General features: G+C 41.9%; 1 protein-coding gene across 1 annotated transcript; it reads right to left on the bottom strand.

Moving 5' to 3' along the window:
* Positions 1-263: 263 nt before the first annotated feature.
* LOC129857330 (single-minded homolog 1-A-like) lies at positions 264-25,818 on the bottom strand. Its single transcript, XM_055925462.1, has 12 exons — positions 25,573-25,818; positions 24,649-25,245; positions 18,871-18,974; positions 17,974-18,063; positions 17,706-17,814; positions 17,508-17,593; positions 16,968-17,167; positions 16,615-16,721; positions 9,211-9,358; positions 4,114-4,279; positions 3,515-3,941; positions 264-3,169 (listed from the first exon to the last, which is right to left on the bottom strand). Exons 2-12 carry the CDS (start codon positions 24,821-24,823, stop codon positions 2,244-2,246), a joined length of 2,538 nt encoding a protein of 845 aa, XP_055781437.1. The 5' UTR covers positions 24,824-25,245; positions 25,573-25,818; the 3' UTR covers positions 264-2,243.
* Between the last annotated feature and the right edge of the window lie 188 nt (positions 25,819-26,006).

Below are 26,006 nucleotides of genomic sequence, written 5' to 3'. Positions count from 1 at the left end.
AAAACATCACAGTTTTGGGGTGTATTTTTTGCCTTTAAAAAAAAAACTGTATTATTAGCTGGACAGAATGCAATACTTTTCTTTTAATGGGTAAATGTAACAGTACATATACAGTTCCAACAGATGTTTTTTCTGATGTTTTTCAGTATCTATAGTCAATATAAGTTCATTATTGCATTTACGCTCAAATGCTTACAGTAGCCTACAATAGAAAACACACGTCAATTATGAGCCATTTTTTCTTTGGAAAAAGTGTTGTTTATTAATTTTTTTCATAGAATTTGTTTAAATCAAACACACTCATATGCACGCAGACTGTTTTGATTGCAACTATATTTCAAAACCCAAAATAAACATTCACTAAATAAATACAACTTTTCCCTTGTGCTTCAAAGTGGTGTCTTTTTCTCAGCATATTTACATCATAAATAACTTTGGAAAAGCACAATTCAGACTGACAAAAAAAAAATCCAAACTTATAAATATGAGAGATATGGTAACCACATTTACAATAGAATCCAGGGGAACACTAGAAATGTGTCACACTGCCTACAAAACAGTATAATAAACATGATATTTAGCGTTAGAGAAAGGTAATGCCAGTTTATAACAAACAAGCATTATCATGATCAGATGTGATAATGATTTAGGCTGTCTAAATGACTACCCAACTGGTTGGATTGCATATTGCTGCATGTATCATGACTTTGTGAAAATATTTCATGAATTGTCATATAACTCATTATAATGGTAATATTAACTAATGTCATGTTGGTACAAGCAATTGTTGCCACTACATCATTCTGTAATATTAGAACAGTGCACAAGTCAATCAACCACAATCTCTCCATTTCACCTCACTTGAGTTTTCCTTCATCTCATCATATGTTCAATAAACAATGGGCATCTCGTTCCAGTACAATAACTACGATTACCCTTGTTGACAATTTAACAAGACATGCCTCGAAGGTACACACACGTCAGCATGCTAACTCTCACCTCAGCCGAGTTAGCATGCTAACTCCCACATCAGTCTTGTTAGCATGCTAACTCACACCTCAACCTTGTTAGCATGCTAACTCACACCTCAGCCTTTCTAGCATGCTAACTCCCTCCTCAGTGTTTACCTTGAAAGCATGCTAAATTCACCCTCAGTGTTTACCACTACACCTGGCAAATGAGGCAATCCATGTCATCATATTGACCCCTTAGCCTCCCAGTAATCACATCTCAATAAGGTTGTTCTTAAGAGGTTGTATATAATGTTGTTATCCTCACTGAGGTGATATTATACCACTACAGACCAAATCACTAATAAATGTTGTTATCCACACCAACAAGACATTTAGCCCAAGAAAAGCCTGCTACCTGACAGTCCAGGTGAATTGCTGTATGTCTCAATATAAATGTAGGCATATGTATCTCTTGCATGTATCCCTTAAATCTCCCCTTTGCTTTCTCTGAAAGTGTGTGTACACTTCCCTTAATCCATAGCTTACATAGTGGGGAAAACATAGATAGAATGAATTTGCATAATTGTTGATGTCTGTGAAGTTTTTTTGTATAATTTTTGCTTCATCTCTATACTGCACGCCTTTAATCATAGCTACGGGAAGTAGGGGTGCTGAGGATGCTGTAGTACCCCCTGAATTATTATCTGAAAAGTAGTGCACTGGGTCTTTACTAGTCCTGTATTAGCAGACCGATACAGCCGTTTGTAGCGCGGGCAAAAAGTATATAAATTTAACCAGGTCTAGTTGACTTGAACTCTAGAGTTGTGTTGTGATAAGGGGATTCTGACTAACACTAAAAAGTGCACTAACGTTGAACCCTGTCCTGTTAACTCAAAACATATCCACAACCCTTCAACCATAGGGGTGAGGTTCCCACAATGAAACTCTATTTCTGACAGTGCAAATGGAATAATGTAGCTCTGTAAAGATTAAAATAAAAGGAAACAAGAAGTAGGATAGGAAAAAAGTGTTTTTGCTGGATAAGACGCAGAAGAGGCCGTTGAGGCTGGGCTATAGAATGAATATTCCATGGATCCACAGTTTCTTCTTCATGTGTTTTAGTGTGCATCTGAAATGGCTCCCTATTCCCTATGTAGTGCATTACTTTTGACCAGAGCCCTACGCGGGCTCTGGTCAAAAATAGCGTGTAGGGAAATGGCACGCTAATCCCTATACAGGGAATAGGCTGACATTTTAGACATTCCTTTACTGTTATTGGACAAGCGGGCGTTAGCTGCCGTTGGTGATGATGACGGAGGTCCCCTTGTGTCCCGGCCCCTGCTCTGCCTGCATGCGCAGGTGTGAAGTCACGTCGTAGTGGGTGGAGCCAGCGGAGGAACAGAAGTCCCTGAGGCTCTCGGTGTCATACAGGTGCTCCAGGGCATAGCCCGTCAGGGAGTAGGTAGCAGCTTGCTTGTCCAGATAAGGCCTCCCCGTCAGGGAGTAGGTAGCAGCTTGCTTGTCCAGATAAGGCCTCCCCGTCAGGGAGTAGGTAGCAGCTTGCTTGTCCAGATAGGGCCTCCCCGTCAGGGAGTAGGTAGCAGCTTGCTTGTCCAGATTGGGCCTCCCCGTCAGGGAGTAGGTAGCAGCTTGCTTGTCCAGATAGGGCCTCCCCGTTTGGGTTTGGGGGTGGGAAGGGTAGAGGGCTGGGGCAGGGGTAGTGGAGGAGGCTGAGCAGGGGCCTGGATGGCCAAGCTGGTGGTGCAGGGGCTGGGGGAGAGGGGACATGTCTGTCTGTCCTGTCTGCTGGAGGTAGTTTTTGGGCTTGGGGAGGAGGGGGTCAGGCCCTGGGCTGCTGAGCCTGGAGAGGGGGGCAGGGCTTGATGCGGGGCTGATCACCTGACCCAGGCCACAGCACAACACGCTATGTAGCACCCCCTGGGGGTAGTCAGGGGTGAAGCAGGGTCCGGGGCCCTTCGGGAGGCCGTTGGCAGGACCTAGAGGAGTGTCAGGGCCTGGGTGGAGCTTGCTGCGGTGCTGCAGCCGATTCTCCTCCTCCTTGATCATCTGCTGCGTGGCTCGGATCAGGGTCTCGATCTTGCTCGGCTCCTGGGCGCTGACCCGGAAGTAGTCTGCGCGGTAACGGTCCCCTGAGTCGCTGGCGGAGCCCCCGTCTGGTGAGCTGACCACACTGTCCTGGTCCCATTGGCCACAGTCTGTAGAGGGAGGGACAGGATACTGATCTTAGAGCCAACAGGAAGCTATATCCAGGGCTAAGCAGCGCTAGCAGCATGTTATCCTACAGGTTAAGGGTTAAAACTAACCTGTATTTTCCTGCTGACCTCTTCCAGGTCACCATTGCAAAAGTGGTGTTTAACCACAATATTCTTTCCTGGTTAAATAAAGGTTAAATAAAGCAGAGGTGGGAGATCTGAAAAGTGAGTAGGCTTTTGTACCAACCCGAATCAAATCTGTGTGTCTTTGAGCCTGCAACAGTGGAGTTCACCCATCTCCAGCCTCCTACAGTAATACAAGCTAAAGGGCCAGGGATAGGGACTTACTATGCAGACTGTGGATGGATGTGATGTGGGGCACGTTGCTCTCGTATCCCTCTCCATTCTCCAGGGACGAGGTTTTGGCCAGGGGCAGCACAGAGCGGGCAGCTCCCCACCACGCCTCTGTCCCACCCTGGGGAGCACCCAGGAAGTACCTCCCTGCCTCACAGCGGCCCCGCTCGCACGTCTGGTTGTGGCCGTGTCTGTCGAGGTGGGAGTGGCTTTCGCTGGGGGTGTGGTGGTGGTGGTGCTCCTCAGTGATTGGGAGGCTGTAGCAGAGGGGACGTGGCTCGGAGAACTGCCTGTAGGCACAGGAGGTGCCAAGCCCCTCACCCTGCTCCAGCAGCTGAGGGGAAGCAGAGTCTGTGAGGGGAGATCCTGCCCAAGGACTATCCTGGTCCGACTCTGACCGCTCGGCCTGGAAACCAGTGTACTGCAGATAGAGAGAGCGAGCAAGAGGGAGAGAGATGAAAAATCATGAAAAATCAGGTATAAGCCACCTCCCATCACTGACAGATCATGCAGTATCCTGGCTCAAACAGAGAGAGTTGCCTCTGTGTAGGATGTGTACAGGACCAGCGCTGTATGTTCCTATAGAGCCTCACCTGTGTGTAGGGGGACAGTCGAGCCTTGGCCTTAGCTCGGGACACTCTGATCTTGGGTGCTCTGCGGTTCTCAGTGAGGCTGGTGGGAGCGCTGCTGAAGGGGAAGGAGGGCTTGGTGTCTGTAACCTGGTCCAGAGACAGCTGGAGTCCTTTATACTCAGTATCCCTACAGAAGCATACACATACAGTATGGACTGTAGATCATGTAGATACACAGGTATATTCCTGATTTAACTATGTGTTAGGATTACATAAAGACCATCATTAAACAAGAGAAGACAGCTCCACTGTTAAGACTGTTTATCCAAGTGTGGCTTGTGCATTTGTCTACCTGGGTATTTTATTTTTTTCACTCTCATGGTGCAAATACACACTAACATCGGTTTGGTAATTAGAGCATGGTGTGTGTGTGTGTCTGTGTGAGAGAGAAAGAGAGAGAAGAGAGAGAGAGTGAAAGAGAGAAAGAGAGCGAGAGTGAGAGCGAGAAAGAGCGGTAGAGAGACTTTTGGAAGGACTTGTTTCTCCACCAGGATTGTAACAAGGCCTTTAACAAACATACAACAGAGGGGAGGCTGTCCGTTCAAATACACATGCGATTAAGGGCTATGTTTGGCTAAGCCAAGCCCACAGGAACACCATGCCAGGAGACAGTACTTGGAAATGGGAATTTATTTCTCTGTAAAGCAGGGGTGGACTGGGCTTCGGGCATTTCGGGCAAATGCCAGATGGGCTGGTACATTTTTAGCTGAGTGGGACTGTCCAACTTTATTTATTTTCACAAATAATAAGCATTATCTGACTAATAATGTGGCATCAAGGGGAAAAAATGGGCCGGTGTAGGGGCTTCAAGGAAGAAAATGGGCCAGTGTGTTAGAAATGCCAGGGCTGATTTCAGGTCCCAGGCCTCCCCGTATGGATTTTGTTCACTATGATGAATCAAGTTGGAGAAGATGGATGTAAAAACCTGGACAGGGTTTACTCTGGCCAAACACTGATCCATTCCACCCACCCACCCACCCAGACACACCCCATGCATGTGCACACGCTCACTCGCACACAGACACATATACAGGTACATGCACATACATACACACACACAAACTTTGATTTCTAAAACACACACAATCACAATCAAGAAATACATGTTCCATACAAACACTATTAAAAACATACACAATAGTATTCTCATAGGATCAGGTCAGGTCACGCATTTCAGTGCACGACACACACACCAACTCCTTTATGTGATAAAGTGTTCTTATCTTGCTGTAAACACAGAGTATTGCCTAAGGTCAGGGATCACAGGGACAGGCTCTGGCCAATAGGAAGGGGACGGAAGGTGGAAGGGTTATCAGTACTAGCCAATAGGACAAGGCAAAGAGGTTATCAGTACTAGTACACAGAGGCAGTTCAACCAGAGGTGAACTCCTGTGTTCCCTACTAGCTGTGTGTTAATCAGTGTAGACTAGTACACCTCTACCTGCTACTGTGTGAATCACCCACCACTACCTCTGATAACAACAGTGACAAAGGGGCTGTGATAGTTCTCTGATGAACTGACTAAATCCCATGCCATTCTCTCAGAAATTTATGGTGAAATAATGAACTCATTATTATCATTATTATTTAGCCTCAGACAGGACAGGAACACTCAGTGGATGACATTGTATTGTTATCTCTCTCTGCTAATGAACTGAGTTACTATGAATTCACTGACTGACTGATGCTATTCTCACAGATACGTTGAGACAAACAACACGTTTGCACAATGTCTCATTACAGCTTAATGTCTCACACGATAAAACATCTCAAGAAGGTCACAAGACGGTACTAATTGACTGTACAGTATGTGATTCAATAAAAATAAAACTATTGTTTAAAAAAAAAAAGATCACATGGGAGGAATGAGAAATCTTCATCCACAAATTCTAAACTCTCTACTCTCTCACTAAGCTTGCAGCCATAAATGCTCCTCATCTTTATGGCCTATCAATTAAAACCTCATAAACACCGTTATGGATATGGGGAGGGGGGTAGTATGCGGCTGCGGCAGTGCGTGTCGAGCCATTTCCATCTTCTCTCCTCTGTACGGAGCAGCCTCTTCTGCCTCCTCTGGTTAATGGAGTGTTTTATGGGCCTAATTCATTTACTGAAACACTTTTACATCTGCAGCAATACACATTACACACAGCAGCACACCAGGACATTTGCTAAATATCCCATCCTAGAAGGCAGTAGCACCGTTTTCACAGACCTAACCAGAAGGTACAGATGTAGGTTCTTAATTTGAGCCAGTTTGCTACAGCAGGAAAATAATCCTGCAGAAACAGGAAATGTGAATTATTATGTGGATTATAATTATAAGATTTCTAAGTGAAAATTACAAACTTCAGAAGCCTTTTTAAACCTCCAATACATTACAAGTTTTAAATTTCCTGCATTGTAGGAAAGTTCTCCTGCAACAGGGTGATCAAATTAAGATCCTACATCTGTACTGAGCCAATACTAACACTCACAAAACCAATAGAGCTTGACTCAGACTATATCTATATCTGGACTGTTTGCAGTTCAGTTGATAAAGTAAGCGCCTGCTGAGTGAAAAGAGGCTTGAACGTTATGGTGACTTTTCCAGTGGAAAACTGGGTTGAAGCAAATTGTGTTGTTTATCAGTGCGAAAGTGAGAAAGACAGTCCACCAGACCTGAGTTCAAACTGTATTAGTTTTCTTTCTAATACTTAAGCTTGACTGGATTGAGGTTTGCCAAGAGCAATAGAGACAATGGAATAGTGCCAACAGTGCAACCCCTTCTACCCTTCAACCCCTACCCAGTTGACACAGTCTGCAGACAGACAGATGGACATGTTGTTCATTCCAGAGACACCTTGCCAAGTGACTTTCCCTTCCCGGGTGAGGGTTCCAAAGGTAACAGCCAAGTCCATAGACATGAATAAGCTTTAGTGAACCTGATAACTAAATGACCTCAACACACAGACACCCACACTACTCAACACAATAACTCATCTACACACAGACACCCACACTACTCAACACAATAACTCATCTACACACAGATACCCACACTACTACACAATAACTAATCTACACACAGATACCCACACTACTACACAATAACTATTCTACGACCACAGCCATCCACACTACTACACAATAACTATTCTACGATTACAGACATCAACACTATTACACAATAACTATTCTACTACCACAGACATCCACACTACTAGACATCATAACTACTCTACACACAGACATCCACACTACTAGACATCATAACTATTCTACACACAGACATCCACACTACTAGACATCATAACTATTCTACACACAGACATCCACACTACTAGACATCATAACTATTCTACACACAGACATCCACACTACTACACAACGAGCCAGGTTTGGGCCACCTGGCTCGTTGCGAACTGTGTGAAGACTATTTCTTCCTAACAAAGACAGCCAACCTCGCCAAACGGGGGATGATAAGCGCATTTGCGAAATAAAGCACAATCGTTGCACAAATGGACCTAACCAGAAACATCAATGCCTTTCAAGTATATTTTTTTAAACCTGCATATTTAATTAAAATAAATTCATGTTAGCAGGCAATATTAAACTAGGGAAATTGTGTCACTTCTCTTGCGTTCATTGCACGCAGAGTCAGGGTATATGCAAAGGTTTGGGTGCCTGGCTCGTTGCGAACTAATTTGCCAGAATTGTACGTAATTATGACATAACATTGAAAGTTGTGCAATGTAACAGCAATATTTAGACTTATGGATGCCACCCGTTTGTAACGGACGTCGTCGGGAGAAGGAGAGGAGGACCAAAGTGCAGCGTGGTACGTATCCATAATTACTTTTAATCAAGATGAATACCCGAACAAAAACAACAAAATGACCAACAAACAGTTCGGACAGGTGCAACAAACACTAACCAGAAAATAACCACCCACAAACAAAAGTGGGAAAACAGGCTACCTAAGTATGGCTCTCAATCAGAGACAACGATAGACAGCTGCCTCTGATTGAGAACCATACCAGGCCAAACACCAATAGAAAACCTAGACCTACAACATAGAATACCCACCCACATCACACCCTGACCAAACTAAAAATAGAAACATACAAAGCACTCTACGGTCAGGGCGTGACACCGTTAGATAAAATACGGAACGGTTCCGTATTTCACTGAAAGAATAAACGTTTTGTTTTCGAAATGATAGTTTCTGGATTTTACCATATTAATGACCTAAGGCTCGTATTTCTGTGTGCTATTATATTATAATTAAGTCTATAATTTGATAGAGCAGTCTGACTGAGCGGTGGTAGGCAGCAGCAGGCTCGTAAGCATTCATTCAAACAGCAACTTTCCTGCGTAAGCCAGCAGCTCTTTGCAATGCTTCAAGCATTGCGCTGTTTATGACTTATCAAGCCTATCAACTCCCGAGATTAGGCTGGCAATACTAAAATACCTACTAGAACATCCAATAGTCAACGGTATATGAAATACAAATGGTATAGAGAGAAATAGTCCTATAATAACTACAACCCAAAACTTCTTACCTGGGAATATTGAAGATTCATGTTAAAAGGAACCACCAGCTTTCATATGTTCTCATGTTCTGAGCAAGGAACTTAAACGTTAGCTTTTTTACATGGCACATATTGCACTTTTACTTTCTTCTCCAACACTTGGTTTTTGCATTATTTAAACCAAATTGAACATGTTTCATTATTTATTTGAGACTAAATTGATTTTATTGATGTATTATATTAAGTTAAAATAAAAGTGTTCATTGTTCATTCAGTATTGTTGTAATTGTCATTATTTCAAATACATATATAAAAATAGGGCGATTAATCGGTATCGGCTTTAATTTGGTCCTCCAATAATCGGTATTGGCGTTGAAAAATCATAATCGGTCGACCTCTAATACACACGGTGGGACTTGCACACATATTATGACCCACTGATGTAGTGTTGGTCCTGTACGTCATCCACCAAGGATCACATGAGAAATAACTGTTGTACAATGCTTTCATGTGTTATCCTCTGGGGTTTTGCTGAGGTACCTACGTGAGGACGTAGTTGACACTGACGATACAGTGGGGTCTGGAGGAACGGCTGTTGTGTACGATGGTGGCATAGCTCTGGACCCAAACCCAGCCACCCTGCTTAGCCAGGAACCTATAATACTTAGTGGTCACTTGGCCTTTCACCAGCACTGGAGAGAGACAGAGAGACAGAGAGCGAGAGACAGGCAGACACAGATAGAGAGAGAGAGAGAGAGAGAGAGAGAGAGAGAGAGAGAGAGAGAGAGAGAGAGAGAGAGAGAGACAGAGACAGAGACAGAGACAGAGACAAAGAGAGGGAGTCACAGAGACAAATAGAGGGGGAGAGAGAGAGTTAGAGGGAAACTGAAATTCTTGTTTATGTCATTGTTCCAAAAAGAATTAAGCATTAATTAGTGGTCATGTACAGTTGAAGTCGGAAGTTTACATACACCTTAGCCAAATACATTTAAACTGAGTTTTTCACAATTCCTGACATTTAATCCTAGTAAAAATTAGGTCAGTTAAGATCGCCACTTTATTTTAAGAATTTGAAATGTCAGAATAATAGTAGAGAGAAATATTTATTTCAGCTTTTATTTCTTTCATCACATTCCCAGTGGGTCAGAAGTTTACATACACTCAATTAGTATTTGGTAGCATTGCCTTTAAATTGTTTAACTTGGGTCAAACATTTCGGGTAGCCTTCCACAAGCTTCCCACAATAAGTTGAGTCATTTTGTCCCATTCCTCCTGACAGAGCTGGTGTAACTGAGTCAGGTTTGTAGGCCTCCTTGCTCGCACACACTTTTTCAGTTCTGCCCACAAATTTTCTATAGGAGTGAGGTCAGGGCTTTGTGATGGCCACTCCAATACCTTGACTTTGTTGTCCTTAAGCCATTTTGCCACAAATTTGGAAGTATGCTTGGGGTCACTGTCCATTTGGAAGACGCATTTGCGACCAAGCTTTAACTTCCTGACTGATGTCTTGAGATGTTGCTTCAATATATCCACATACTTTTTCTCCCTCATGATGCCATCTATTTTGTGAAGTGCACCAGGCCCTCCTGCAGAAAAGCATCCCCACAACATGATGCTGCCACCCACGTGCTTCACGGTTGGGATGGTGTACTTCGGCTTACAAGCCCCCTCCCCCTTTTTCCTCCAAACATAACAATGCTCATTATGGCCAAACGGTTATATTTTTGTTTCATCAGACCAGAGGACATTTCTTCAAAAATGATGATCTTTGTCCCCATATGCAGTTGCAAACTGTAGTCTGGCTTCTTTATGGAGGTTTTGGACCAGTTGGTTCTTCCTTGCTGAGCGGCGTTTCAGGTTATGTCGCTATAGGACTCATTTTACTGTGGATATTGCTACTTTTGTACCTGTTTCCTCCAGCATCTTCACAAGGTCCTTTCCTGTTGTTCTGGGATTGATTTGCACTTTTCGCACCAAAGTACGTTCATCTCTAGGAGACAGAACGCATCTCCTTCGTGAGCGGTATGACGGCTGTGTGGTCCCATGGTGTTTATACTTGCCAACTATTGTTTGTACAGATGAACGTGGAATCTTCAGGCATTTGGAAATTGCTCCCAAAGATGAACCAGACTTGTGGAGGTCTACAATTTTTTTCTGAGGTCTTGGCTGATTTATTTAGATTTTCCCATGACGTCAAGCAAAGAATCACTGAATTTGAAGGTAGGCCTTAAAATACATCCACAGGTATGCCACCAATTGACTCAAATTATGTCAATTAGCCTGTCAATTAGCCTATCAGAAACTTCTAAAGCCATCATTTTCTGGAATTTTCCAAGCTGTTTAAAGGGAGAGTCACCTCAGTGTATGTAAACTTCTGACCTACTGGAATTGTGATACAGTGAATGATAAGTGAAATAATCTGTCTGTAAACAATTGTTGGAAAAATTACTTGTGTCATGCACAAAGTAGATATCCTAACCGACTTGCCAAAACGACAGTTTGTTAACAATAAATGTGTGGAGGGGTTGAAAAACAAGTTTTAATGACTCCAACCTAAGTGTATGTAAACTTCCGACTTCAACTGTATAACATAATTGGATGATATGATTGTAGTGCAACATCAAATCAAATCAAAGTTTATTTGTCGCGTGCGCCGAATACAACAGGTGTAGACCTTACAGTGAAATGCTTACTTACAGGCTCTAACCAATAGTGCGAAAAAAAGGTGTGTGTGTGTGTGTGTGTGTGTGTGTGTGTGTGTGTGTGTGTGTGTGTGTGTGTGTGTAAGTAAAGAAAAAAAAACAGTAAAAAGACATTTGAAAATAACAGTAGCAAGGTTATATACAGACACCGGTTAGTCAGGATTATTGAGGTAGTATGTACATGTAGGTATGTTTAAAGTGGCTATGCATTTATGATGAACAGAGAGTAGCAGTAGCGTAAAAAGAGGGGTTGGCGGGTGGTGGGACACAATGCAGATAGCCCGGTAAGCCAATGTGCGGGAGCACTGGTTGGTTGGGCCAATTGAGGTAGTATGTACATGAATGTATAGTTAAAGTGACTATGCATATATGATAAACAGAGAGTAGCAGCAGCGTAAAAGAGGGATTGGAGGGGTGGGGCACACAATGGAAATAGTCCGGGTAACCATTTGATTACCTGTTCAGAAGTCTTATGGCTTGGGGGTAAAAACTGTTGAGAAGTCTTTTTGTTCTAGACTTGGCACTCCGGTACCGCTTGCTATGCGGTATTAGAGAAAACAGTCTATGACTGGTGTGGCTGGAATCTTTGACAATATTTAGGGCCTTCCTCTGACACCGCCTGGTGTAGAGATCCTGGATGGCAGGCAGCTTAAACCCAGTGATGTACTGGGCCGTATGCACTACCCTCTGAAGTGCCTTGTGGTCGGAGGCCGAGCAATTGCCGTATCAGGCAGTGATATAACCGGTCAGGATGCTCTCAATGTTCGAGCTGTAGAACCTTTTGAGGATCTCAGGACCCATGCCAAATTTTTTTAGTTTCTTGAGGGGGAATAGGCTTTGTCGTGCCCTCTTCACGACTGTCATGGTGTGTTTGGACCATTCTAGTTTGTTGTTGATGTGGACACCAAGGAACTTTAAGCTTTCAACCTGCTCCACTACAGCCCAGTCGATGAGAATGGGGGCCTGCTCGGTGCTCCTTTTCCTGTAGTCCACAATCATCTCCTTAGTCTTGGTTACGTTGAGGGAGAGGTTGTTATTCTGGCACCACCCGGCCAGGTCTCTGACCTCCTCCCTATAGGCTGTCTCGTCGCTGTCGGTAATCAGGCCTGTTGTGTCATCTGCAAACTTAATGATGGTGTTGGAGTTGTGCCTGGCCATGCAGTCGTGGGTGAACAGGGAGTACAGGAGGGGACTGAGCACACACCCCTGCGGAGCTCCAGTGTTGAGGATCAGCGTGGCAGATGTGTTGCTACCTACCCTCACCACCTGGGGGCGGCCCGTCAGGAAGTTCAGGATCCAGTTGCAGAGGGAGGAGTTTAGTCCCAGGTTCCTTAGCTTAGTGATGAGCTTTGAGGGTACTATGGTGTTGCACGCTGAGCTGTAGTCAATGAATAGCATTCTCACATAGGTGTTCCTTTTGTCCAGGTGGGAAAGGACAGTGTGGAGGGCAATAGAGATTGCATCATCTGTGGATCTGTTTGGGTGGTATGCAAATATGAGTGGGTCTAGGGTTTCTGGGATAATGGTGTTGATGTGAGCCATTACCAGCCTTTCAAAGCACTTCATGGCTACGGACATGAGTGCTACGGGCCTGTAGTCATTTAGGCAGGTTGCCTTAGTAAAATTGGGCACAGGGACTATGGTGATCTGCTTGAAACATGTTGGTATTACAGACTCAATCAGGGACATGTTGAAATTGTCAGTGAAGACACCTGCCAGTTGGTCAGCACATGCCCGGAGCACACGTCCTGGTAATCCGTCTGGCCCCGCAGCCTTGTGTATGTTGACCTGTTTAAGGGTCTTACTCACGTCAGCTACGGAGAGCGTGATCACACAGTCATCCGGAACAGCTGATGCTCTCATATATGCCTTAGTGTTTCTTGCCTCGAAGTGAGCATAGAAGTGATTTAGCTCGTCTGTTAGGTTCGTGTCACTGGGCAGCTTGCGGCTGTGCTTCCCTTTGTAGTCTGTAATAGTTTGCAAGCCCTGCCACATCCGACAAGCGTCGGAGCTGGTGTAGTATGATTCAATCTTAGCCCTGTATTCACGTTTTGCCTGTTTGATGGTTCGTCGCAGGGCATAGCGGATTTCTTGTAAGCTTCCGGGTTAGAGTCCCGCACCTTGAAAGCGGCAGCTCTACCCTTTAGCTCAGTGTGAATGTTGCCTGTAATCCATGGCTTCTGGTTGGGGTATGTATGTACATTTACTGTGGGGACAACATCTTCGATGCACTTATTGATAAAGCCAGTGACTGATGTGGTGTACTCCTCAATGCCATCGGAAGAATCCCGGAACATGTTCCAGTCTGTGATAGCAAAACAGTCCTGTAGTTTAGCATCTGCTTCATCTGACCACGTTTTTATAGACTGAGTCACTGGTGCTTCCTGCTTTAAATCAGGAGGATAGAGTTGTGGTCGTATTTACCAAATGGAGGGCGAGGGAGAGCTTTGTATGCGTCTCTGTGTGTGGAGTGCAGGTGATCTAGAATTTTTTTCCCTCTGGTTGCACATTTAACATGTTGATAGAGATTTGGTAGAACTGAATTAAGTTTCCCTGCATTAAATTCTCCGGCCACTAGGAGCGCCATCTCTGGGTGAGTGGTTTCCTGTTTGCTTATTTCCTTATACAGCTGACTGAGTGCCGTCTTAGTGCCAGCATCTTTCTGTGGAGGTAAATAAACAGCCACGAAAAGTATAGCTGAAAACTCTCTAGGCAAGTCGTGTGGCCTGCAATTTATCACAATATACTCTATTTCAAGTGAGCAAATACTAGAGACTTCCTTAGATTTCGTGCACCAGCTGTTGTTTACAAATATGCACAGACCGCCCCCCCTCGTCTTACTGGAGTGTGCTGTTCTATCTTGCCGGTGAAGCGTATATCCCGCTAGCTGAATATCCATGTCATCATTCAGCCACGATTCCGTGAAACATAGGATATTAAAGTTTGAGGTCCCGTTGGTAGGATATTCGTGATCGTACCTCGCCTAATTTATTGTCCAATGATTGCACGTTGGCGAGTAATATTGAAGGTAACGGCAGCTTTCCCACTCGCCTTCTGCGGGTCCTGACGAGGCATCCGGCTATTCGTCCTCTGTACCTGCGTCGCTTCCTCTTGCGAATAACTGGGATGTCGGCTCTGCCGGGTGTTTGGAGAATATCATGTGAGTCTTGCTTGTTGCTGAAAAAATCTTTGTCTAATCCGAGGTACTGATCGCTGTCTTGATATCCAGAAGCTCTTGTCTGCCGTAAGATACGGTTGCAGAAACATTATGTACCAAATAAGTTACAAATAACGCGAAAAAAAACACATAATAGCACAATTGGTTGGGCGCCCATAAAACTGCTGCCATTTCTTCCGGCGCCATTTTTGTGAGAGCATGGATGTTGTTCTACGTAGAACAGGTTATTGCAATTACTCGGTCATATACACAAAATATATTTGAACTGATAAGACATTATTAAAAAAGATGATATTTTATTTGTCAGATAATATTTTAGACTCGGGTGACGTGAAACTATAATATCAATCAGATAGTTCATAAAACAATTTAGAAATGGAAAAAAAGGCACTTTGTTTCATGTGATGTAAAGCATTTATTAAAGTACAATTACAGTGCATTCAGAAAGTATTCAGACCCCTTGACTTTTTTCAAATTTTGGTACGTTACATCCTTGTTTTAAAATGTATTAAATTAAATAAAAATCACAATACCCCATAATGACAAAGCGAAAACAGGTTTTTAGAAATACCTTATTTACATGCGTATTCAGACCCTTTGCTATGAGACTCGAAATTGAGCTCAGGTGCATCCTGTTTCATTGATCATCCTTGAGATGTTTCTACAATTTGATTGGAGTCCACTTGTGGTAAATTCAACTGATTGGACATGATTTGGAAAGGCACACACCTATCTATATAAGGTCCCACAGTTGACAATGCGTGTCACAGCAAAAACCAAGCCATGAGGTCAAAATAGGATTGTGTCGAAGCACCAAAAAATGTCTGCAGCATTGAAGGTCCCCAAGAACACAGTGGCCTCCATCATTCTTAAATAGAAGACGTTTGGAACCACCAAACTGAGCAATCAGGGGAGAAGGGCCTTAGTCAGGGAGGTGACTAAGAACCCGATTGTCACTCAGAGCTCCAGAGTTCCTCTGTGGAGATGGGAGATCCTTCCAGAAGGACAACCATCTCTGCAGCACTCCACCAATCAGGCCTTTATGGTAGAGTGGCCAGACGGAAGCCACTCCTCAGTAAAAGGCACAAGACAGCCTACTTTGGCAAAAGGCACCTAAAGACTCAGACCATGAGAAACAAGATTCTCTGGTCTGACGAATCCAAGATTGAACTCTTTTGCCTGAATGCCAAGCGTCATGTCTGGAGGAAACCTGGCACCATCCCTAAGGTGAAGCACGGTGGTGGCAGCATTATGCTGTGGGGATGTTTTTCAGTGGCAGGGACTAGGAGACTAGTCAGGATTGAGGGAAGGATGAACGGAGCAAAGTACAGCGAGATCCTTGATAAAAACCTGCTCCAATGCACTTAGGACCTCAGACTGGGGTGAAGGTTCACCTTCCAACAGGACAACGACCCTAAGCACACAGCCAAGACCACGCAGAAGTGGCTTCAGGACAAGTTTCTGAATGTCCTTGAGTGGCCCAGCCAGAACCAAGACTTGAACCCGATCGAACATCTCTGGAGAGACCTGAAAATAGCTGTGATAGCAACGCTCCCCATCCAACCTGACAGAGCTTGAGATGAACTGCAGAGAAGAATGGGAGAAACTCCCAAATACAGGTGCGCCAAGCTTGTAGCGCCATACTCAAGAAGCCTCAATGCTACAATCACTGCCAAAAGCGCTTCAACAAAGTATTGAGTAAAGGGTCTGAATACTTACGTAAATATGATATCAGAATTTATTTTTAACACATTTGCAAAAGTGTCTAAAAAACGTTTTTTGCTTTGTCATTATGGGGTATTGCGTGTAGTTACATGAGGGGGACAAAACTATTTAATCCATTTTAGAATAAGTAACAAAATGTGGAAAATTTCAAGGGGTCTGAATAGTTTCCGAATGCACTGTAAGTACATTAGATATCTGTATAACATTCAGCACAGACAGTGGTGTTAGTTATGCCTTTTGTATTACTATTGCCACTACACTGTTAATATATCACAGATAGAAAATTCTAGTGCTGAGGACTGGGAGATAGTAACTGTAGGAGAGCAAAACAAACCTAACTCACACAAGTGGTGTGCACATCTCAGGTGGAAGGAGTCACAGCTATGGACATGATGATAGAGCGTCTTCTCTATAAGATCCTGGGGTTCATAGCCCGTCAGCTCAGCTACCCTGGGACATACACAATATTAAATACACACGCTCAGAATTACAGATACATATGCATACAGAACGTACCCAATTTCCACATCTCCCTCATTATTTCAGATGTGTATGATACTTATGCATCTATGTAGTGTTTATGAAGATGTTCTGAATGCTCTACAAAGCCGTTAGAAGTTGTTTCAAGTGGAACCTTAAGTATTTGGGACCACTAAGCTTCTCCAGTGTGAGAGTGGCGTTAAATGCTGTATTTACCTGGAGTCGAGGAAGATGAGCTTCATATCCAGGCTGGCTCTGAACATGAACATGTTGCTGTGTAGTTTGATTTCAGTGACAGCGCTAGGGGGTAGAGAGTGGCCCACCGCCACCAAGCCCACGTTCTGATAGCAGCCATCAAATGGAGACATGTCCAGGCTGTACTGACGGATCTTTAGGTACCCGCTGCAGTGGATCACCTGACAGAATTGTACACACAAATATGCATGAAGGCTTACAATATATAAGAATACACATATGGAAATATGTATTCAACCAGTTTAGAGGTATTGCAAGAGATTTCTGTTATTATGGACTGCATGGGAACAGAGAGTTTCTGGCAGGGCTAAAACTACAGTTTGATGGATTTTTCAAAAAACAACTGCAGTTTGCCAGAGAAGTTTAAAATATAGGCTTCAATTATAAAGACCATGTGCCAACTATCAACAATTCAGTCACACCATAAACACAAACTGGAATGACTGACTACATAATCTAACATCTTCGACATTGAGAAAGATGGCAGCAACATAGGCCTACCTTGTATCCACCACATGTCAGACCAGCATTTCTTTTCGCGAGGACGCATTTCATTCTCAAGAAGAACGAACGTTCCATTTCATATTCTTCAAAGACAGAGAGAAAACGCAATCAAAGACGACCATATAATGTAAATACCATGACACATGATTCAGTGCTCAGTCAGTCAGTCAACATAGCATACACAGGTTACCATACCTTGGACAAAGTGCGAGTGGCAGGGTTGGTGAGCTGTCAGCACGGCTGTCATTTCGTCGTGGTCAGCGGGGTGGATGTACTCGTAAATACTATTTCCGGTCAGCTCTACCTGTTAAAATACACGTTTAGTCATTGTTTTCAAGAAACGTAAAACATAGGACTACAGGCTATGTCTACTGTAGCACAAAGCACCAGGATCAATTTAAATCGAATGCAAAATAAAGCAATCAATTTAATCGAGATAAAGACGGATTGTGTAGCAGCCTACCTGTGATAAGCCCAAATGTACCGATGCTGTTTCAGATATGTACATTACTTTCCCGTCAGGAGCAACCACAAAAATGAACCCGTCCAACGTCTGAAAAATAAATGTAATGTATATATTAATTAGGTCCAATGTGGACAAAATGTGTGTAGATCTTTGCCTAGCTAGGCCTACATATTAGTGCTACTATACAGGTTATTAGATCATTTAATTTCTCAAATTGATAATCCATCAATCTGTTGTCAATACAAAATAAGGAAAATATCAGAGACACGTCGATGACAGCATCGTAGCATTGTGTTTTTTTATCGGTTGACTGTATCAAAAAGGTTGTTACCAATTAGCATAATAATAATAATAATAATAATACAATTTTGTTCAATGTATCCAAATTCATTATCTAGAAATTATTAATTAGCTTGAAATTATCAATAGAAACACACTAATAATGTCTGCATACTTATTAATATCATTATTATAGTCTAGAACTTCGACTATACTATAACTACTAGGCCATGGTGCTTTTGCTGTGTTGCATTTAGTGTTGTTACGATCATGTAGGAACGAACCCTTGTTAACTAGAGACTCCTGGAGGAGAGAAGAGAGGCGCAGCGCGTGACTATGAATGCGTTGAAGATATTTCCAGATTTATATCCACAAGAATGAGAGCAGCAGGAGGGCGATGTTGTGAGGAAGAAAATCACTCTCCCTTTAAAATATGGATAACTGCGACAACTGCTGCTCTCACGTGAGATAATGATGATAATAATCCAATAAAAATGAAGTAATGTGTACAGAATTTACAATAATAAAAACACGTTTACCATTCGACATTTTTTTTTACATTTCTATTATGTTCCAAAGATAAAAATGGCGTTCATAATTCAAATAAGTCTGCACCTGTAGGATATGTGATCCCACCTGTAACAGATGTGCTCCCAGCTCTCGCCCAACATTATCCAGAGTTCTGGTCCGACTCACGTGGCCCCAGGACTCTCCCAGCCCTGCAACACACATGGGAAAATAAGTGAACATCAGTTTTGTATTTTAGAATAAATGTACATAAGTTACAATAAAAGCGACATAATAATACTCATCATAATAACCAAACATGACAATAATAATCTTACATAGGCCTAATATCTATCTTTATAGAGAGGATGCCTTTGAGATGCATTATTCATTTTCGACGTAATTGTGTAAATGTAATAATATGGCTATCAGCGTTAAAATCAATGATTTTAGTGTGAATAATATTCATATTCACACTTGAAATAACTATAATGTTTGGGTCTATATTTAAAAACCTAATATTATTCGTTCAGATGAGCACACCTGATTTCACAGCGATGACTGGACTGTAAACAGGTTGGCAAGACATTGAACGTGCAAATCTCCACCGTACACCCGAAGGAACCAACAAAGTTCGATAAAGCAAATAAGAGTTGCTGTCCCCGGTAAACCACCCCGCAATCCCGATTGCAATGCAAATTCCATACGAATTCAAACACGTGCCCGTGCAAAGATCACAACAACAAACAAAAACGTTTCGCATTTTAATATTAACTAAAAATGCACTTCACGTTTACACAACTGAAACAAACAAATGACTCCTTAACCACAACTCAAATATGCAGCCTCTTCACTACAGGAGCTGGACAATTCAGTTTCATATGGAAAAACATATATTATTCAATAGACAATGATTTAATCTAAATCTCTTAACCTTTAGCATTTCATATCATTCTGATGAATGACTACCACCGATAGACCTATAGGCCTACTGGCAATAACGTAACATGTGGAAGCTTGTTGGGGGGGGGGGGGGGGGGGGGACTATAATCATACTAGGGCCGTTTTTAGTGTGTCAATACGTCACGTTTTAAGCTAATTACAAGTAAGCAGGGCCATAGATTGGTTTCCACTAGGTACCAAAGCCACAAAGTCAAAATTGTCTATATTGTAAAAATGTATGAAAAAAATACATTAGCTTTTTTGGTCTTAATTTAAGGTTAGGGTTAGGCATAAGGTTAGCAGTGTGGTTAAGATAATGGGTAGATTTAAAATCACATTTTGAAAAAATTTATAAATGTACAAATAGGCTGTGGTAACTAGTGACCCCATAGGTGGGACTGTCTGTTCCTCTCCGCGCCATGGTAATCTGTGTGGGAGCTCGAGCTGGGGCCTTTAGGTTCTCGCACTTGACCTACCGCGGGGAATTAGGCTCTCTTCGACATCAACGCGCGCTTAAGATAATCACTAAATTGGGCATTACATTCAGAAATAGGATCTGAAGATACTCCTGCGACATGAAGTGGTCCAAACTGAACAAAAGTAGGCCTACATTTCAAACAAAAGAGGTGTTAGTGACGACTCAAAGATTAGTCTGGAGAGCCCTGTCCTGAAAGAGTGTTCAATTGCCCGCATGCATGGATAGAAAATTGTATTCGTCTCCTATAAAATTGCAGTTGAAAAAGCTCCCAGTTTCTCTGAGCTCAATTTGTTATTTTGCTCACGTGCGCGTCCACAACAGATTTAGATCATTATTTACACGGGCCTCAGCTCTTAGAAGAAGCATACTATATTTTGTAGGTATACACACATATATCGTGTCCCATTAATTGTGCAGGTTTCAACAAGGTATAGGAATATAAAAAGTTTTAAAATCCTTCCAATAAATGGGCTAGGCCTAATAATGTCCTATATTGGAATTATGATTTTAATATTGCCTTTTTGCGTCAGCAACGCCTGATAAGCCAGACACGTGGTTTCCTGTTATGGTTATTTAATGTCAAAACATTTTGTAGAACCAAATAAAATGTGAGGTGGCCCAAATACGCATTGTATGTCTATTTGTCTTTTCGATTAATCTAACAGCGGCGGAAGACTTCAGAAAAACAAACGCACCAACACGTCTCTCCCGCTCTCCCGCTCTCTCTGATGTGACTTGTAATTCAACTCGGTGGGACAACATGGGGTGGAGCAAAGGTTATTGACCGCTCGCTGTCAATAACGGCCATAAAACCCTCTCACCTCTATACATGTTCATATAATATTTTACTGGCGAATACTCGGAACATTTTCTTTGCAATAAACCCTGTCACTTTCCGGGCCTAATTCGACGTCGTGTTTCAAGGCGATTCGCTTTGCACTCCTCGCAGCAGTGTGTTTGGACAGCCCTTTAAAACAGCAGAGGCTATTTAATGAGGAACGCACATGGCTCGCAATACGGATCGTAAAACGCATCCGTGACAGGACCCTCCTAAACTGAGTATACAGAAGATTCCCCCATACAGCCACTATCCCCTCCTCCCTGTGAGACTGTAGCTTCAATTATTCATCAGTTTATTTTACCATATGCTTGTCTTGGGAAACGACCGCATGCTTTGTTTCCTTATCAAGTGTGGAAACGGTGAGCTGTAGCCTATTAAAACGGCGATAAAAAAACGAATTAAGCATAGTCCTGTCATAATTTCCTCATCATTCCATTCACCCAGACAAACTGTGACTGAAATGAGCTTCTGGTGAGAATAGGCTACTAACACTAGATAGACTATTTCTGGTTTACGTTTTGTTCTACACTCCTCTTTTATCAATATTAAAGAGTAGGCGGGCCTATCTATAACGAGCTTAAGTTGATAATCTATGATAGCCTTTAGCCTACACTGTAACGGAAAACTGACATTTTAGGTATTATCAACAGTAAAAAATAAAAAACGTATCTTTGGAGCGCCAAAAACCTTTTAACCACTAGTGGGTGCATGGTAGGCCTATTGTTGTTTCTGGCTCATTAACATATTTTGAGGCGTGCCTTGTAAGAGGCTATATTTGTTGCACCCGTGAATTCTGTACCAATTTAACTTCAATGGTTATCATGGCTCATCGATTTAAAATGTATAGGGGACAGATTGGAGTGGCCAGATTTTGGGGATTTTCACTAGATGTAATCGAAAGTAGGGTCCTTTGGAGAAAGGATTGTTGACATATATTTGACATTTGTATCTTAAAGCATGATTGAGAAATAATTCATTGAAGTTGGAATATTTCTGACATTTTCGTCTTAGCCAGGCCTCCTTTAAGACTCCATAATGTTTCATCTGTAGGTGCTACAAAGCAAAGATTGGTGTCATATGAAGCTTTGTTTGCTCTGTGATATCAGCTATATAATTTTTATAAAAATGTATGACAAATGTATTAATATTGAAAAATATAAACATGAACATTGAAAATATAGGCTACCATTTTGGATTTGGCTAATTTCTCTATATACTCTACAGCCTGTCAAAGTTCCAGACTGGGATCTCTGCTACTTTTAGAGTAATGTGTAAGTATTATCAATAAGGGAATGTGAAAATGGATTCAAAATGGTCGCCCTCTGCTGGTGATTTGCAGGATGTGCAATCAAATCAAATCAAGTTTATTTTATATAGCCCTTCGTACATCAGCTAATATCTCGAAGTGCTGTACAGAAAAACAGCCTAAAACCCCAAACAGCAAGCAATGCAGGTGTAGAAGCACGGTGGCTAGGAAAAACTCCCTAGAAAGGCCAGTGATGCAAGTAAAAGGAAGGCTGTGATTGGCTACATTGCCTACTTTGTCAATTTCTCTGTATAAAATGGTCCATAAATTTAAAACTAGCAGAGATCCCACTCTGGAACTTTGATATGCCTGTAGAGTAGGTAGATCTGTACTATGTTAAACCATAGGCCTATATTGAAAAAAAAATAACCAAATCAAATTTTTTAAATTGTTATAAATTAATGTAATAAAATTGTTATTGAAATCAAAATACTACTAATATCACAGAGCAAGTGGCAAAGCTTCATATGAAACCAATTTCTGCTTTGTAGCACCTACAGATTAAACATTATAGAGTCTTAAAGGAGGTCTGGGTAAGTCGAAAATGTCACAAATATTCGGCATTCAAGTTTTTATGTCTCAATTATGCTTTAATATACAAATGTCAAATATATGTCAACAATTCTTCCTCTAAAGGACCCTTCTATGGATTCAATTTCGTGAAAATCCCCCAAATCATGGTCTTTTTTTGTTTTTAGTTCGTGAAGAATCCCCCAATTTGAAGTAGGTGTATAGTGTAAACCAGATATGCGGGCCTTGGACAACTCAGTAAAACACTGATGAAGATACAATTAACTGTACACGAGATATGACACTTGTCACAATGTCAAAACAAAAATCGCGTGTGCTTATGGAATTTGTCAATTAGAATTTAGATAAAATATGTTCAGTAGGCCTATTACGTGCAGTGTTCTACTTCTTATACTGACTGCATTAACTTTACTGATATGATAATATCTACGGGTACGCCCAAGACGCCTGTGCATGCGACGAATCGTTGATCACCTGCAACGTCATACATAGGTTAGGCCTATAGGCCTAAAAACAACATTCGACACAGGGGGAATCGATTTTAAGCAAAATCCACAATCCATATACTCTCGTGCGTTTTTTGTTTGTTGTGTGTGTGTCTTAACAGCCTGAGCTTGAGAAGTCATTCTTGAGAAGTCGCTTCTCTTCTTTGCCTCAGTGTTACAAGGCCCCCATATGTTCGTAAGGATCAGACCGCTAGTCGCTCGGGTGACGCTAATTGGCGCGGCTCTGTAGCGGTCACGCAGAACAGGGGCCCGTTGAGACCGCGGGGAGAAGGTGGCAAATGACGGCTAATCGTCTTCCAGGGGCATCATGGTCGCCTGACTCTGAAAGGGGACTACACGTGTATAAATGTAAAAAGACACGCACAGTGTATTCTTCACAGACAAAGAGGTGTGTACAACGGTCGGTTATCCAGTGATGCGCGCACACTAGTTATTTCACAGGACATTGTGTGCATAAAGTTGCCAGCTTTAGGCTACTTAGGCATGAATCAAGTTTGTTTTGGAAAAACATGATGGTAGATTTTGATAGAATAAATTCCAATGAATTGTATTTTTAGTCCTAGTTAATAATATTGCCACAATTTCATGGCCATAATTCGAAAGGCCTACAAAAGTAATCTTAAATCCGTATGGCATTTTGACTATCTCTCTGATTGCTTATATTTGACAATATATAACCAACTAAAATATAGAACTATTCCATATATCAGTATGGGAAATAACATAAGTAAATAAAAGTATTCCCTTCACATGCAACAGTGCCGAGATTATTGAATGGAATTTAATTGGGCCTAACAAGTTATGTTATGCAACATATAGCTTAATTTAGATGCATGTAGGCCTACACATCTCCCATACGTAAACACAATAATTACTGTAGTCTTATTGATTCCCCAATGATTCGTGTAAATGAGAAGTGGCAGCACAGGCGTTTTGCAGAATGAGCAGAATTAAAATGTTAATAACATGACATAATTCATCATTATAAGACATTATAATATAACACATTGCACATGTATATCAGTGTATAGATGAGGCAACAAAGTCATTTCATAATATGTGTCAACATTTGGAATTATGATTTGAATTATTAGCCTTGCATAAGAACATGAATATCTAGCACCAAAATAAAAACAAAAAGCATAACTGTAACACAAATATAATATTAAACACACCAATAACACTTATGATAACATCAATATAAACGTTGGTTGTTATAATAGCCTAATAACAATCATCATAATATAACATAACGTTTAATATAATAATATCATAAGCTTACCTTCAGGAAAAACAATTCTCATTTTCAAGTAACTTGTTGTGAGTCGAATAATTGAAGCTTTATCAAGCTGAGACGTGATGGCAGAAGGTAAAGGCAATAGTTTGGCCAGCTCATAGAATTCACTATTTTCCTTTTCCCGTCGAGTCCGGGCAGCATTTTTCGATTTTTCTTTCATTTTCAAATAATTATATTTTCTTCGACCTTGGCGTGAATTCACCAAACAATAAAAGTCAGTCAATATACAGATCTCAATTCTAGATCATTTTACTGCTTTGACACCAATGCATTCTGTTTTACGCGCTGGCTCTTCCAATGCACGAACTGTATTTCTCGGGCGCGGATACCTTGTGTGGTGCGTCAAGATAACACTGTAGCTGCTCTGTTCTCCTTCCTGACTAAATCCAGAAATAAAATATGAACATTCCCATGTTACTTCCAGGATAGATTAAGATGGCGAAGAAGGATCTGAGTATCCTGTTTATTATGAGGAGTAATCGGCCATAGCTCCAGATTCATTGTACATGACGTCCACTTGGGCCCAACATCTCTGTGAGGAGTTCAGGTCCTTCACACCGTTTCCAAAGACATCATGTCCCCCTGAAAAAAATAAAAATATGCGAGAATACATTATTACTTTGAACCTAATATTGTTCAAATAGACAGGCCTACTGATGTAAAATGGTCATTTGCACACGTTCAATTGCACCAGATAGGCCTTGTAAAATGTGAACATCACACTTGTGGTGACCATTGATTGCAATGCGCATTACGCACCAATTAGGTAGGCTTCCTAAACTTTAGTAATTAGCCTAGAGACAGAGTGTCAATACGCACAATCTCATTTTAGTGGTCCTTAATGACTGCATCTTCGTTTCAAGGCAGTGTCAGATACAGTATTGGAAACATGCTAGATTATCAACCTACCTCGGAGCACGGATTACAACCAAACCCAACTTTTTTTTCCAGAAATCTGCAGCAATGTTACCTCTTCTCACTTCTGTTCTCATGTCCTAGTTTCCCCGAACATCCTCAGTAAAACTTCAACTACGACAGGAGAGGCACACTATACTTCCCTCATCTCTGATTGAGGGATGCGAGTGTATCAAAAATAATTTACAACCCCTCCTCTGTTTTTAACTCGATCTCCCTATTTCTCCCGTAGAATCTGAGAACGGCCCACCCCCGCGTTTCTACCAGCCAGCCTGTCCCTCATTGGGCAGTAAGTAGTCTGGTCCATTTCCCTATTGGGCATTATTATTATTATTAACGTGTCAGTGCTCGATGTGAATCCGGGATTTTCTCGTATAGATCCTCACCTCTAGCCTTGTTGAAATCATCCTGGGGACACTATAGAGAGC

Source organism: Salvelinus fontinalis, chromosome 6 (assembly GCF_029448725.1).
Source record: "Salvelinus fontinalis isolate EN_2023a chromosome 6, ASM2944872v1, whole genome shotgun sequence".
Classification (NCBI taxonomy): Eukaryota; Metazoa; Chordata; class Actinopteri; order Salmoniformes; family Salmonidae; genus Salvelinus; species Salvelinus fontinalis.
The sequence above is the reverse complement of the archived record's forward strand: the minus strand, read 5'-3'. Positions and strand labels throughout refer to the sequence as shown.